Consider the following 12285-nt stretch of genomic DNA (forward strand, 5'->3'; position numbering starts at 1 on the left):
AGATCTGTCCACTTTGAGCTACTTCAAGCTCAGCTACTTCTCTGTGGTTCAGGCTAGGGATGTACATACAAAGCTCAAGTTCCTCAAAGTTCTTGAAATTCCCCCACCGAAGCTGTTCTCTATCATGTCCATATCTGATTGCCATCTCTCTCTCTCTCTCTCTCTCTCTCTCTCTCTCTCTCTCTCTCTTTTTCTTTTTGCATGAAAATGTTGTGTATATTCATTAGGGATGGGGGAGAAATCCTCCACGGACCCCAGTGAGGGTCTTTTGAATCCGGCCTCCAGAGTCGGTGGAGGATTGGAAGACTTACCTCCACCTCCTGGAGGAATCCTTGCTGGCCGGATCCTCCCTGCTGGCTGGCTCCGAAGCACCAGTGAGGGACTATATACACAAGTGTAGAAGGATAGGGGCGGAGAGGTAGGCAGGGGTATTTACATAGTTGGGAGGTGGGAGTGGAACACAGCTCAGGGAGGTGGTCCCGCTGGCCGTGCAGGTCCGGGCGCTGTCGGGTCCTGCTGGTGTCTTGCCTTGAGGGCTGCTGCTCGGTCTGTAACAACAGTCACTAGGGGAAAAGTGGCAGGGGGCTGGTCAGTGCTTAGCTTAGCTTCCCTGCCCTTTCTTGGGAGAGTGTGACTCCAGCTATTGTAGTCATAGAATCATAGAATAGTAGGGTTGGAAGGGGCCTACAAGGCCATCGAGGCCAACCCCCTGCTTGATGCAGGAATCCACGTCAGAGCGTCCCTGACAGATGGCTGTCCAGCCTCGTCTTGAAGGCCTCCAGTGTGGGAGAGCCCACATGGTGTTCCAAGTCCAGCCTGGATCTGGATCACCATCTGAAGGATCTGCTGCAGCAGCCCTGCTCTGGCAACCATGGCAGGATAGGCTTCCCACCCATGGGCCAGTGCAGGGTGCTCTCCTTCCTCTCCCCAGGCTGCCTGACCCTCCTGGGCAGGTGGTGGTGGTGGTGGTGGTGGTGGCAGCAGCGCCTGGGCTGCAGGCTGCAGCACATCCTGGCCCTTCTGGCAAGGTTGTTGCGTGGCTGTGTAAAATCCTTCTGCACTTGTGTATATAGCCCCTCCAGTCTCCCCACCTTTTTTAATGTGTGTCTACCCTAACCCCATACCCTACTTGTAAATACTTGTACATAACTCTTTTAAATAAGTAAAAACATGCTTATTGGACAAGAAAGCGCAGCCTCCGAGTAATTCCGCCATGCCATTTGCATCCCTGCCTTTTGTCATGATAGGCTATGTAAATACTTGCGTAGCCTATCACGGCTTGGCAGAGACGCAAATGGCAGCTGGCATAATGACCGCCATTTGTGACTTCAGCAGCCTGGCAGCAGCCGGAATTCCGGCTGCAGCCAGCCCCGGCCAGCGGCTCCGGAGAGCCGCCGCGGAGCCAGCCAGGGAGGATTCTGGGGGGGAGGGACGGAGTGCCTCCCCCCCACCATGGATGCCCCAGAACGGAGCCAGGTAAGGGATTCGTACATCCCTATCTGCAAGTAGGAATCTATGTTATTGTGGCTGGAGCGGAGCTGCTCCTAGATCTTCTGCTCCCCCCATGTGTCAAGGAGTTCCATGATTTCCTCATACTTCCAGAATACCCCACGGCCCTTGCTAGCAGACTCTGCTGAAGTTCATTGTAACCCAGGAAGCCCTGGGGAGAGAAAGGAAGGGTGATACAAGAAATGGGAAAATCACCCCCAAAACGATCTTGGTGGGAACTTCGCTAGTGCGCAATTGTGGTTTTGCAGCTTAAAGCGCAAATATTAGCACTCAACACTACTTCACTTAACCATAGTGCTTTCTCAGCATCCTGCAGTAACTACTTTCTGAATCTGCCCGCTTTACCTAAATCCACCTAAATTGAATATTTAAATACACAACAGCAGGCTCCTGCATTAACTACCTGAGGAATTCTGGTCTGGCCGAAGCACCATTGCCTTGTGCAGCACTTGGGGCCCTGTGAGTCTTTACTCCCTAAAACTATTTTTAGGAGTATAAGCCTTGGCCCCCAAACTCTCTGTACTAGTTTGCCTGCTAAACACACTTTAGCGGGCTCCCACAATAACGAGTCTCAACATCCAAATGACAATTTTAAAGAGCAAATGGACAGTCAAGATCCAACCGGCAACTAAGAACACAGGAGGCAATAATACGATACACTTTCCAGTCCCAGATGGCTGTGGTACTTGAGTGCTTACTCTCTGTTCACAATAGTGCTAATGCGCTATTTTGACATGGCACTTCAATGCAGTATCGATTTAACGGGATTTTTTAAAAAAAGTTTGGGGGGATAGCCACCCAGGGGTTCCCGCAAAAATGACTTTAAATGTCCAAATGGTGATAAGTTACCTTCAAGAAACTGTGAGCACAGGCAGCAATGATCCGATGCACTTTCCGGTCCCAGGCAGCTGTGGTAGTTGGAACTGGACCGCTTACTTTATTTATTTATTTATTGCATTTATACCCCGCCTTTCTCCCTCTCGCAAGGAACTCAAGGCGGCTTACATTATCCTCCTCCTCACCGTTGTATCCTCACAACAACAACCCTGTGAGGTAGGTTGGGCTGAGAGTCTGTGACTGGCCCAAAGTCACCCAGTGAGCTTCCATGGCCAAGTGGGGACTACTTTGTGTTCACGATATAGCATGAATGCGCTATTCTGACATTGTGCTTTAATGCAGTATCGACTTAAGGGGATTTTTTTTAAGGTAGAGGCTGCAAAGCATGGCACACCTATATTTTGGGGGGATGGCTGCCAGAGGTTAGTGGGTAGACAAGGCAAAATAAATACCACGAGGTAGCTCAGAACTCCTGAACAGCCAGCTGCAAAATGGTGGAAACATTGGGAAAACAGGGACAGGAAACACTGGGGGAACACCCCTTGACCAGGGTCAATGAGGTCATGGCCAGGTGAAGGACACACCCTTGGGCAGGGCTATCATGCCAAAGTAAATGCGGGGGGCTTGGACACACCACAACAGAAGTGCAGACAAGCTGAATTAAGGAAAAGAATTGAACTAAAAGTAGCCAGAAAAACCAGTTTTTTCCACGAAAATCTGCAGGATGGCTATGGGATGGCCAGGGAAGGAGCCTGGGGGAAGGAGGACCAGCCAGCAGCTGCACCAGGTGGATCCTGAGCCTGCTTCTGCCCCCGCCAACAGGTACTTAAGGCGGGGCTGCCAGAGGCAGCGCCTCGGCGTTGCACCAAGTGCGACGCTAAGTGCGCACTTACCGTCGCACTTGGAGTCACGTAGGATCTGAAGACCCACCCACCTGCCTCTCTAGAGACACCAGCAGCCACAGATACCAGCAGCAAATAGCAGCAGCAGCAGAGGGCAGCAGCTTTAAAGACAAGGGGGAAAGGGGCAAACATGGACTTTATCTGCTCCTTCTTAGCTGCTGTTCTCTTTTATCTCTTTTATTTTTTATATTCTTTTACACTGTTGAATCATTTTATACTCTAACATTTTAATATGTGCCTGGGAGGACTATTGGGCAACTCAGGGGGTCAGGGAGGTGCCACCATAACTGTGTTCACGGGCAGGGGGAGGTATGGCGTTGGGGGATTAACAGGCCAGCTGAGGAGAAGAGGGGCTAGACACCTTACAGCTGTCCCCTCTTCTGGTTCTTCCCCCAACCTGATGGTTCCTGGCAGCCTTACCAGTCTGCCCTCGGGTCTGGTGGTGCTGCTGCTGAATGCCAGGTCGGCCCAAAATAAAATTTCCCTCATCCATGATTTGATTGTGGACGAGGGGGCTGACCTGGCATGTATTACTGAGACCTGGGTGGGGGAACTGGGAGGGGTCACTCTCTCCCAGCTGTGCCCTCCTGGGTGCTCGGTGCAGCACCAACACCGACTTGAGGGTCGGGGAGGGGGGGGTTGCCATGGTCTATAGGAATTCAATCTCCCTCTCCAGGCTTCCTGCTCATTCGAGTGCAGACCTTGAGTGTCTGTACCTTGTGTTGGGTACCCGGGACAGATTAGGGATTCTGTTGGTGTACCGCCCACCCCGCTGCCCATCATACTCCCTGCCTGAGCTGATGGAGGTGGTCTCAGTGTTGAGGACCCCTAGGATGATGGTCCTGGGGGATCTCAACTTCCATGCCGAGGCCGCTGTATCCGGGGTGGCTCAGGACTTCATGGCTGCCATGACAACCATGGGGCTGTCCCAACATGTCATCGGCCCAACACATATAAAAGGACACATGCTTGATCTGGTTTTCTTGACTGGGCAGGAGGATGGTGATCTGAAAGTGGAGGAATTAACATCTGTCCCTTTGTCATGGACAGATCACTTCCTGCTGAGGTTTAGATTCCTGGCAGCCTTCCCCCTCTGCAAGGGTGGGGGACCTATTAAAATGGTCCTCCCCTGGAGATTAATGGATTCCGATGAATTCCAGAGGGCTCTGGGGGATTTTCCTGCTGGTATGGCTGGTGCTCCTGTTGAAGTCCAGGTCGCTCTGTGGAATGCAGAGATGACTCGGGCGGTTGACACGATCGCGCCCAAGCGCCCTCTCCCTTTGAGCAGAGCCCAGCCAGCTCCTTGGTATACACCTGAGCTGAGGGCAATGAAGCAAGAGGGGAGACGGCTAGAACGCAGGTGGAGGAAAACTCGTGCTGAGTCTGACCGAACACAGGTAAGAGCCCACTATCAAGCCTACTCTGTGGCGATGAGGATGGCAAAGAGACAGTTCTTTTCCACCCGCATTGCATCTTCTCAGTGTCGTCCAGCAGAGCTTTTCCGAGTGGTTCGAGGCCTGTTACATTCTGGGCCAGGGAGAGAGACGGTGGAAACCTCAGTAGCACGCTGTGACGAGTTTGCACGGCACTTTGAGGATAAAGTCGCTCAGATTCGTCATGAATTGGACACCACCATTAATGCAGTTCCATTGGTAGAGGCGTTCAGAGCAACGTCTGGTCCAGTTTTATTGGATGAGTTTCAGTTAGTGAGGCCTGAGGATGCGGACAAGGTGCTTGGCCAAGTCCGATCGACCACTTGTGTGCTTGACCCTTGCCCTTCATGGCTTATTAAATCAAACAAGGAGGGGATGTCTGGCTGGGTCCAGGAGGTTGTAAATTCCTCCTTGAGAGAGGGAGTGCTGCCTGCCACTTTAAAAGAGGCGGTAATTAGACCACTCCTGAAAAAGCCTAACCTGGACCCAGAGGATGTTAACAATTATAGGCCAGTGACCAACATCATCCTTCCTGGGCAAGGTGCTTGAGCGGGTGGTTGTAGGACAGCTCCAGGCACTGTTGAATGAAACGGATTATCTAGATCCATTTCAATCGGGCTTCAGGCCTGGTTTTGGAGCAGAAACTGCCTTGGTCGCCCTGTGGGATGACCTCTGCCAGGAGAGGGACAGGGGGAGTGCGACCTTGTTGATTCTCCTGGACCTCTCAGCGGCTTTCAATACCATCAACCATGGTATCCTTCTGGATAGGTTGTCTGGGTTAGGAGTTGGAGGCACTGCACTACAGTGGTTCCGCTCCTACTTGGATGGCCGATTCCAGAAGGTGGTGCTGGGGGATTATTGCTCTGTGCCATGGCAATTGTGCCATGGGGTTCCACAGGGCTCTATTTTATCCCCTATGCTGTTTAACATCTACATGAAACTACTGGGGGAGGTTATCCGGAGGTGTGGGCTGAGGTGCCATCAATATGCAGATGACACCCAGCTCTACCTCTCTTTCTCATCAAAACCAGGTGAGGCAGTGGCTGTTCTGAATCAGTGCCTGGGCACGGTAATGGACTGGATGAGGGCCAATAAACTGAAACTTAATCCAGACAAGACGGAGGTACTGTTAGTGGGTGGTTCGTCTGCCCGGCTAGGTGATATTCAACCTGTTCTGGAGGGGGTTGCACTCCCCCTAAAGGATCAGGTTCATAGTTTGGGGGTGCTCTTGGATCCAGAACTGTCACTTGAGGCACAGGTGAACTCAGTGGCACGGAGCACTTCTTATCAGCTTAGGCTGGTATACCAACTACGCCCTTATCTGGACAAAGATAGCCTAGCTACAGTTCTCCATGCTCTGATAACTTCTCGTCTGGATTACTGCAATGCGTTATACGTGGGGCTGCCTTTGAAAACGGTCCGGAAACTTCAGCTGGTCCAAAATAGGGCAGCAAGATTGTTAACAGGGACTGGCCTGTGAGCTCATATTATGCCAGTACTTTTCCAGCTGCACTGGCTGGCTGCCAGTCCATTTCCAGGCCGGATTCAAAGTGCTGGTGTTAACATTCAAAGCCCTTAACGGCTTGGGGCCAGGTTACCTGAAGGATCGCCTCCTCCCATATGTACCTGCCCGGACCTTAAGATCATCATCAGCGGCCCTTCTCCATGAGCCCCTGCCAAAGGAAGTGAGGCAGGTAGCTACTAGGAGGAGGGCTTTTTCTGCTGTGGCACCCTGGCTCTGGAATGAGCTCCCTAGTGAGGTTCGCCTGGCATCTACATTGTATTCCTTTCGGCACCAGGTGAAGACCATTTTATTTTCCCAGGCATTTTAGCATTTTAGCTTTCTAAATTTTTAGCTTTGCCGTTTTAAATCTGTATTTTAAACTCCTGCACTGCTGCTAGGTTTTATTGTGGTTGTATTGTTATATTGTGGTTTTAATATTCTATATATTTTAAATTGTTTTATTGTGTGTTGTTTGGTTTTAATTTTTGTGAACCGCCCAGAGAGCTTCGGCTATTGGGCGGTATAGAAATAAATAAATAAATAAATAAATAAATAAATAACATCATGTGCCCTGAACAACCTCCAAATGTAGCCAACTCACAGTAAATCGCTTGTGGCGACACCCCCAGGTAAAACCATGCACTGTGATTAGAAGCAAGAGCTGCCTTTCACAAAACTGCACCCGTCCTCTCCCCACTCTTGTATTTTCCCTATATGTAGAGCTTGGGGAGAGATATATCTAATTCTGAAGACACACTGTCTTCAGCACTCAATAGTATCTTCCAGGTTTTGGTAACTGGGGGACACCTCACTTGACTATTACTAGGTTGAGGAATTAGGAGACATTTAGTAATTTGTTATGAGCTGATAAACTCCCTCCTTTTGACTAAGATCACATCGAGGTGCTAACTTTGTGGCTATATTGTCTGAATATGGAATCAGACAACCCCCCCAGCACTTTTGAGGTAACATGTATCTGATTGGATATGTAGGCCTATATGATCATATCTGAGGACATCACAGTTGATAATACCAACAGAAAAGTTATTTGCGGAAGAGACATGAAACATCTCCATATAAATATATATATTTTAATTGCTTTTTCAAGAGTCTGAGTTCTGATTACTTAACTCAAAAAGTCACGCCCTCAAAAGTGTATATTTCAAGGCAATTTTTTTTTTAATGTGAATATTCATCTCTGCTCTGAGTCAGTTTTTAAAGCAAGGTGTTCTTGAATGAAATTTTTAGCAATGAATAATTATTTTTTTTTAAAGAAAAAAGGACAGATGTTAACACAAAGTAATGTTTTGAAACAAGAATGGAAAGTAAGGCAGAAAAATCAAAACTGCTGTGAAAGGAGTTCGAATGTTGCTTCCTCCTTTACTGCTTCTTCTGACTACTCCTGTCAGACACAGCCAGGATCTGCTTCAGGGTGCTTTTCTCTCAGAAGCTGGTCGATGAACTTGCCAACTATAGAGGTTAATTCTTTGAAGCCAGTTAAAACCACATGTTCAGGGGAAAGGGGAAAGAAATAAGACATGGCTGTTAATAGTCTGGACCAGCCCTAACATAAGACATTAAGACAAGGCAGCCCACCTCCGATAACATATTTTGGAGTACCATTAAAGAGTAACAAATTGTCAATTATTCGGATTATTATATTTTACCACTATTTAGTGGCAGGGGGGAAGAGGTCCCATTTAGCTCTTCTGTCTCAGACACCAAAACATATTGTGTCATCTCTATCAGTACTGTAACAGATTGCTCAAGCACCGAACAAGACATTACACTATTCACAGTTTTGTTTTGTTTGTTTGTTTGTTTAAAAAAGCCTAACCACTTTTGCACTGCAGGAAAAGCAACCATGGGCTGTCTTCTGGGAGAGGAAGATCATATGATCCTGTAGGGCCTGGGCTTCTAATTTCTCAAGGGAACACAAATCTTCCCAGGTGGCTCTGACATCACTGAGTGTCTGGGAAGATTTATTTATTTTTATTCAGTTTATGAGTCACCCTCTAGCCAAAGCTCTCAGGGCTTTGATACATAAGAAAATCAAACACAGTAAAACCAATAATAAAGCCAATAACATAATCAACATCATTTAAAAGAAAAAGAATGTCAAAGAATGTCAAAGCAGCAACAACAATAATTTAAAACATTATTCTAAAGGGAGAGATAAATATCAAAGCAATTAAAGCATGGAGAAGGACCCTTTTAAAATGTAGCTTTTAATATATTGTTAAACGTAAACCAGGCAGCAGCTAAAAATTAAGGGGCCTGAAACAATTTTTTTTTAAAAGGTATCTGATGCTGGAAAGTCAACAAAGATGAGGGAAAAGGAAGAAGAGGAAGAACTGGGGATTTAAAAGTGTGGAGAATCATGGGCAGTTAAAGGCAAGCAGCAGATATCTCAGGGGCTGAAGTGTAGAGAGACACAGAGAGACTATGACCACAAAGCATCTTACAAGAAAATATAACACTATCTGCAAAACTGGGACTCCTATCTCTTTATATGGACTGTAACACACAAATAAGACATAAAGACCTCCTGATTTTTTTTCTGGACAGCAGCCAGCTTGGTCATAGCTGCTAACTGGAAATCAGCAAATGAACTTTCTCTTATCATTGGGAAACAACATTTGGGAACTTGCGCTAATGGAGAAACTCACTAACAGCTTCAGATACAAAGAGGCCAAGTAGAAACTGGCACTTTTTATGGAACATGTATCCATTCAGTCAATTTGCCAATATGGAGAAGAATACACAACATCTTCCTAAGAAGACACATGGAACGCTATGGCATGATCTTTTAGGATGATGAGTGATGACTTTATCAGACAATCTTGCTTGAACCAAATAGAGATCCTGAGTCATCAGAAAGACTGTAAAGAAATTGATTCACATGTGATGTATTTTGATTTGTTACAGTTCATAGTTACTTTGAGAAATTCAATAAAAAGGCATCTTACAATATATGCACGCACATACATACACACACACACACACCCCTCCAATTTTAAAGTCTAAGAAAGAAATATATTCAGACTACTACTGCTTACTGCTTAATATTGTGAAACACTGAGAGATTTTTATTATATTCAGCAATATATAAATGCCATGAATAAATAAATAAAATAAATACTACCCTAAGCTATGGAATCGTTGCCCAGATGTAGCATAAGGCAACATCTTCAGATGGAGAGCTAGAAAAAAGAAAATGACACTGTCAGTCATTTGTCTTACAACTCACCCCTGCTCTTACAGCCCATCCCTGGCTCTATAGGCTCTTCAAAAATCCAACCTGAATTTCAAAAGCAAAAGGTTGATTTTTTTTTTAATCCAAAAGTTTAAATGTGGCAATGTCTAACTTTGCCAATGTGAATGATTTTGCAGGGTGGAGGCCAGAAATGGGTGAGGATGGGACACCAGGGATGAGTAGGGAGTTCAAGCTGTAGAGGCTGTATATAAAAATTGGGGGAGAGATAGACAGGGAAGAGGCATGGAAGAGCGAGAGCTGGAGGTCCAAGTGGTGGAGAGTGGTGATTACATAGGGATGGTCGAACGAGTGATGTCCGAGATCTCTAGGATCCCCCGAACATTTTCTTGCCATTTGTCTTGTGCCTGATTCCCATTTGCATTTGTAGTCACTGCTCTCTCTGCACAAATGCAAAACTTGCACAAATTGAGCAGCAATCAAACAGGAGAATTGCGCATATCTCCCCAAATTTGCACAAATTTTCTCCATTGACTGAAGCGGGACTGATTCAGTCTACTGAGGAAATTTGTGCAAATTGAACTAGGAATCAGGAACAAGACAAACCCCGGTACATGTCTGACAATTTGCAAATATTTTTGGCTGATCCATGCTCACCTTTGCACTCGTGTTCAGAGCTTCAAACAGGGCATGCTTGCATGTTTCGCGAGCAAAAATGAAATTCTCATATATCCCTGCCAAAATTTGTTTTCCAGGGATTGATGGAGGTTGCAGTGATAGGTGACAGATTTATTGAGCTGGTGAGAAGGTATAGTAAAAACAAAAAACAAAACCTTTGACCTCTGTGATGAGTTAGCTCTCCCTAAAGTGAGGTCAAGGCTGGGAGCGATTAGCTCTCTCAGGGAATGCAGAGATGCTAAACTGACTCTACAAGGTCTTGTCAGGAAGGGAGTTTATCACAGTCAAGGTTCGTTTTAGTTCTGCTACCCTATGTGTGGAGAAGGCCACTCTGCTTTTCCTCAGGGAGGTATGGTCCTCCAACTCAAGGGGGCAGGGTTTTGTCTGAGCTGAGGTGTGGAGACAGCATCCCTACTCTCTGCCTCAAAATGTAGCACAAATGTGTACCACCAGTGGCTGGTAAACAGAAGACATGCATGCTGACCAGGTGGGGGGGTTTGCTCAGTTGTGGGAAGGAATATGACCCATGCGTAGAGGAGTTAGAGCAAAGGAATCAGACGTGTGGGTGTTATCATGAGTAGGGATGTCAGAGAATTCTGCGACGGATCTCGGTGAGGCCGAATGCCAGTGCATTCGGCCCCCCGAAAACCATCGTGGAACAAAGCCCCCGCCCCCTCAACCCATGAAAGGCGCACGGGACGAAGTGCCCGCCACCCCCACCCCACGAAAGGCGTGCAAAACAGAGCACTTACCTGCTCCCGTCCGCACTGCTGTGCGAATGGGGGCCATCCTGCAACTGCCATTCACTTCCTCCTTCTTCAGCCGTGATAGGCTACATAAATACTTATGTAGTCTATCACGGCTAACACAGGGACGCCATTTGCATCCCTGCGGAGGCTGTGATAGGCTACGTAAGTATTCACGTAGCCTATCACGGTGGGGGGGGGGAACCCAGCGTACACAAATGGTGGTGGCTACCACCGTTTGTGTACGCTGGGGTTTTTTTCCCCCTGCCATCATAGGCTACGTAAATATTTACGTAGCCTATCACGGCAGAGGGAAAAAAAACCAGCGTACGCAAATGGCAGTGGCTACAGCCATTTGCATATGCTGGGGTTTTCCCCCTGCCATGATAGGCTACTTAAATATTTACGTAGCCTATCACGGCTCACTGCAGGGATGCAAATGACAGCAGCTACGACAGCCGCCATTTGCGTCCCTGCAGGGCTGCCCAGCGGCCGGATGTCCATCTGCGGGCGGGCGGCCAGGATTCCGGGGGGGAGGCACGGAGCGCCTCCCCCCCAGCGAGGATTCCGGGGGGAGGGACAGAGCACCTCCCCCCACCTGTGGAGCCCGGCGGAGCCAGGTAAGCTGGGTTTCGTACACCCCTAATCATGAGTCCATTTTCACGGTGCTCTCATTTTCTTACTTGCACGATGAATTCACCTCAACTTGTGAGGATCGTGATGCTCCCACAGTGTTGTTGACTTCACAGTGGTAAGCAGCAGCATCCTCTAATCTCACTTCCTGGATGGTCAGTGTGGCAGCTGCAGAGTCGAGCCTCAGCCGTTGCCCATCCTTGTACCACGCGTAGGTGAGGTTCTGGGGGTTTGCCTTTCCCGCTTCGCATCTCAGCTTAAGAGGTTGGCCTACCACAACCTTCTGCTCATCTGGCTCTTGCACAACTATCACGTCCTTGGGGGCAACTGCAGGAAGACAGAACAAGCAAGAAACATTGCATGCAGGCCCACCCCTTTCAGAACATTCAAACCCCCAAAGGCCAAACCAGCAAGAGATCTGCATTATGGTACTCCACTGTGGTAAAGCTAAGTTGCCCAGTATAGCAATCTTAGGGCTAAACTAGCTGTGACATTAATTGTATGAATTAGGGATGAGGGAGAAATTTGAGACAGACTAAAATGAGCTCGCATTTCTAAGAATCCGACCTACGGAATCTCCTGTGTAGGAGGAATCAATGGACTTCCATTTTGTTCGTTTTTTACTTTCCCAAAATTTACACATATTTATTCATAAGAAAATATGCACATTTCTGCTGAGGAAAAGTTGAATGGAATGGGGGACAATATGCTAAATGTTAGGTACTAAGACAAATTATGTAAATTGTTACAAATCTTCTTACATAATTATTTGTAGGTCTGTGCACGGACCCCCCAATCTGGTTCAGATGCTGCTTCAGATCCTCAGAAG

The 12285-nt window shown here is 47.5% G+C and overlaps 1 protein-coding gene across 1 annotated transcript in view; it reads right to left on the reverse strand.

Annotated features, from left to right (window-relative positions):
- Positions 1 to 7257: 7257 nt before the first annotated feature.
- Positions 7258 to 12285, reverse strand: part of LOC146337851 (B-cell receptor CD22-like) — a 44749-nt gene continuing 39721 nt past the window's right edge. The window contains exons 10-12 of the mRNA XM_084815354.1: positions 11507 to 11783; positions 9331 to 9388; positions 7258 to 7670 (exon numbers count right to left, since the gene is read on the reverse strand). Coding sequence (XP_084671480.1) covers positions 9337 to 9388; positions 11507 to 11783 — 329 coding nt within the window. The 3' untranslated portion in view covers positions 7258 to 7670; positions 9331 to 9336. The remainder of the gene's footprint in view (positions 7671 to 9330; positions 9389 to 11506; positions 11784 to 12285) is intronic.

This window comes from Heloderma suspectum, chromosome 10 (genome assembly GCF_057233095.1).
Source record: "Heloderma suspectum isolate Gila_16-S chromosome 10, 16-S_ref, whole genome shotgun sequence".
NCBI lineage: Eukaryota > Metazoa > Chordata > Lepidosauria > Squamata > Helodermatidae > Heloderma > Heloderma suspectum.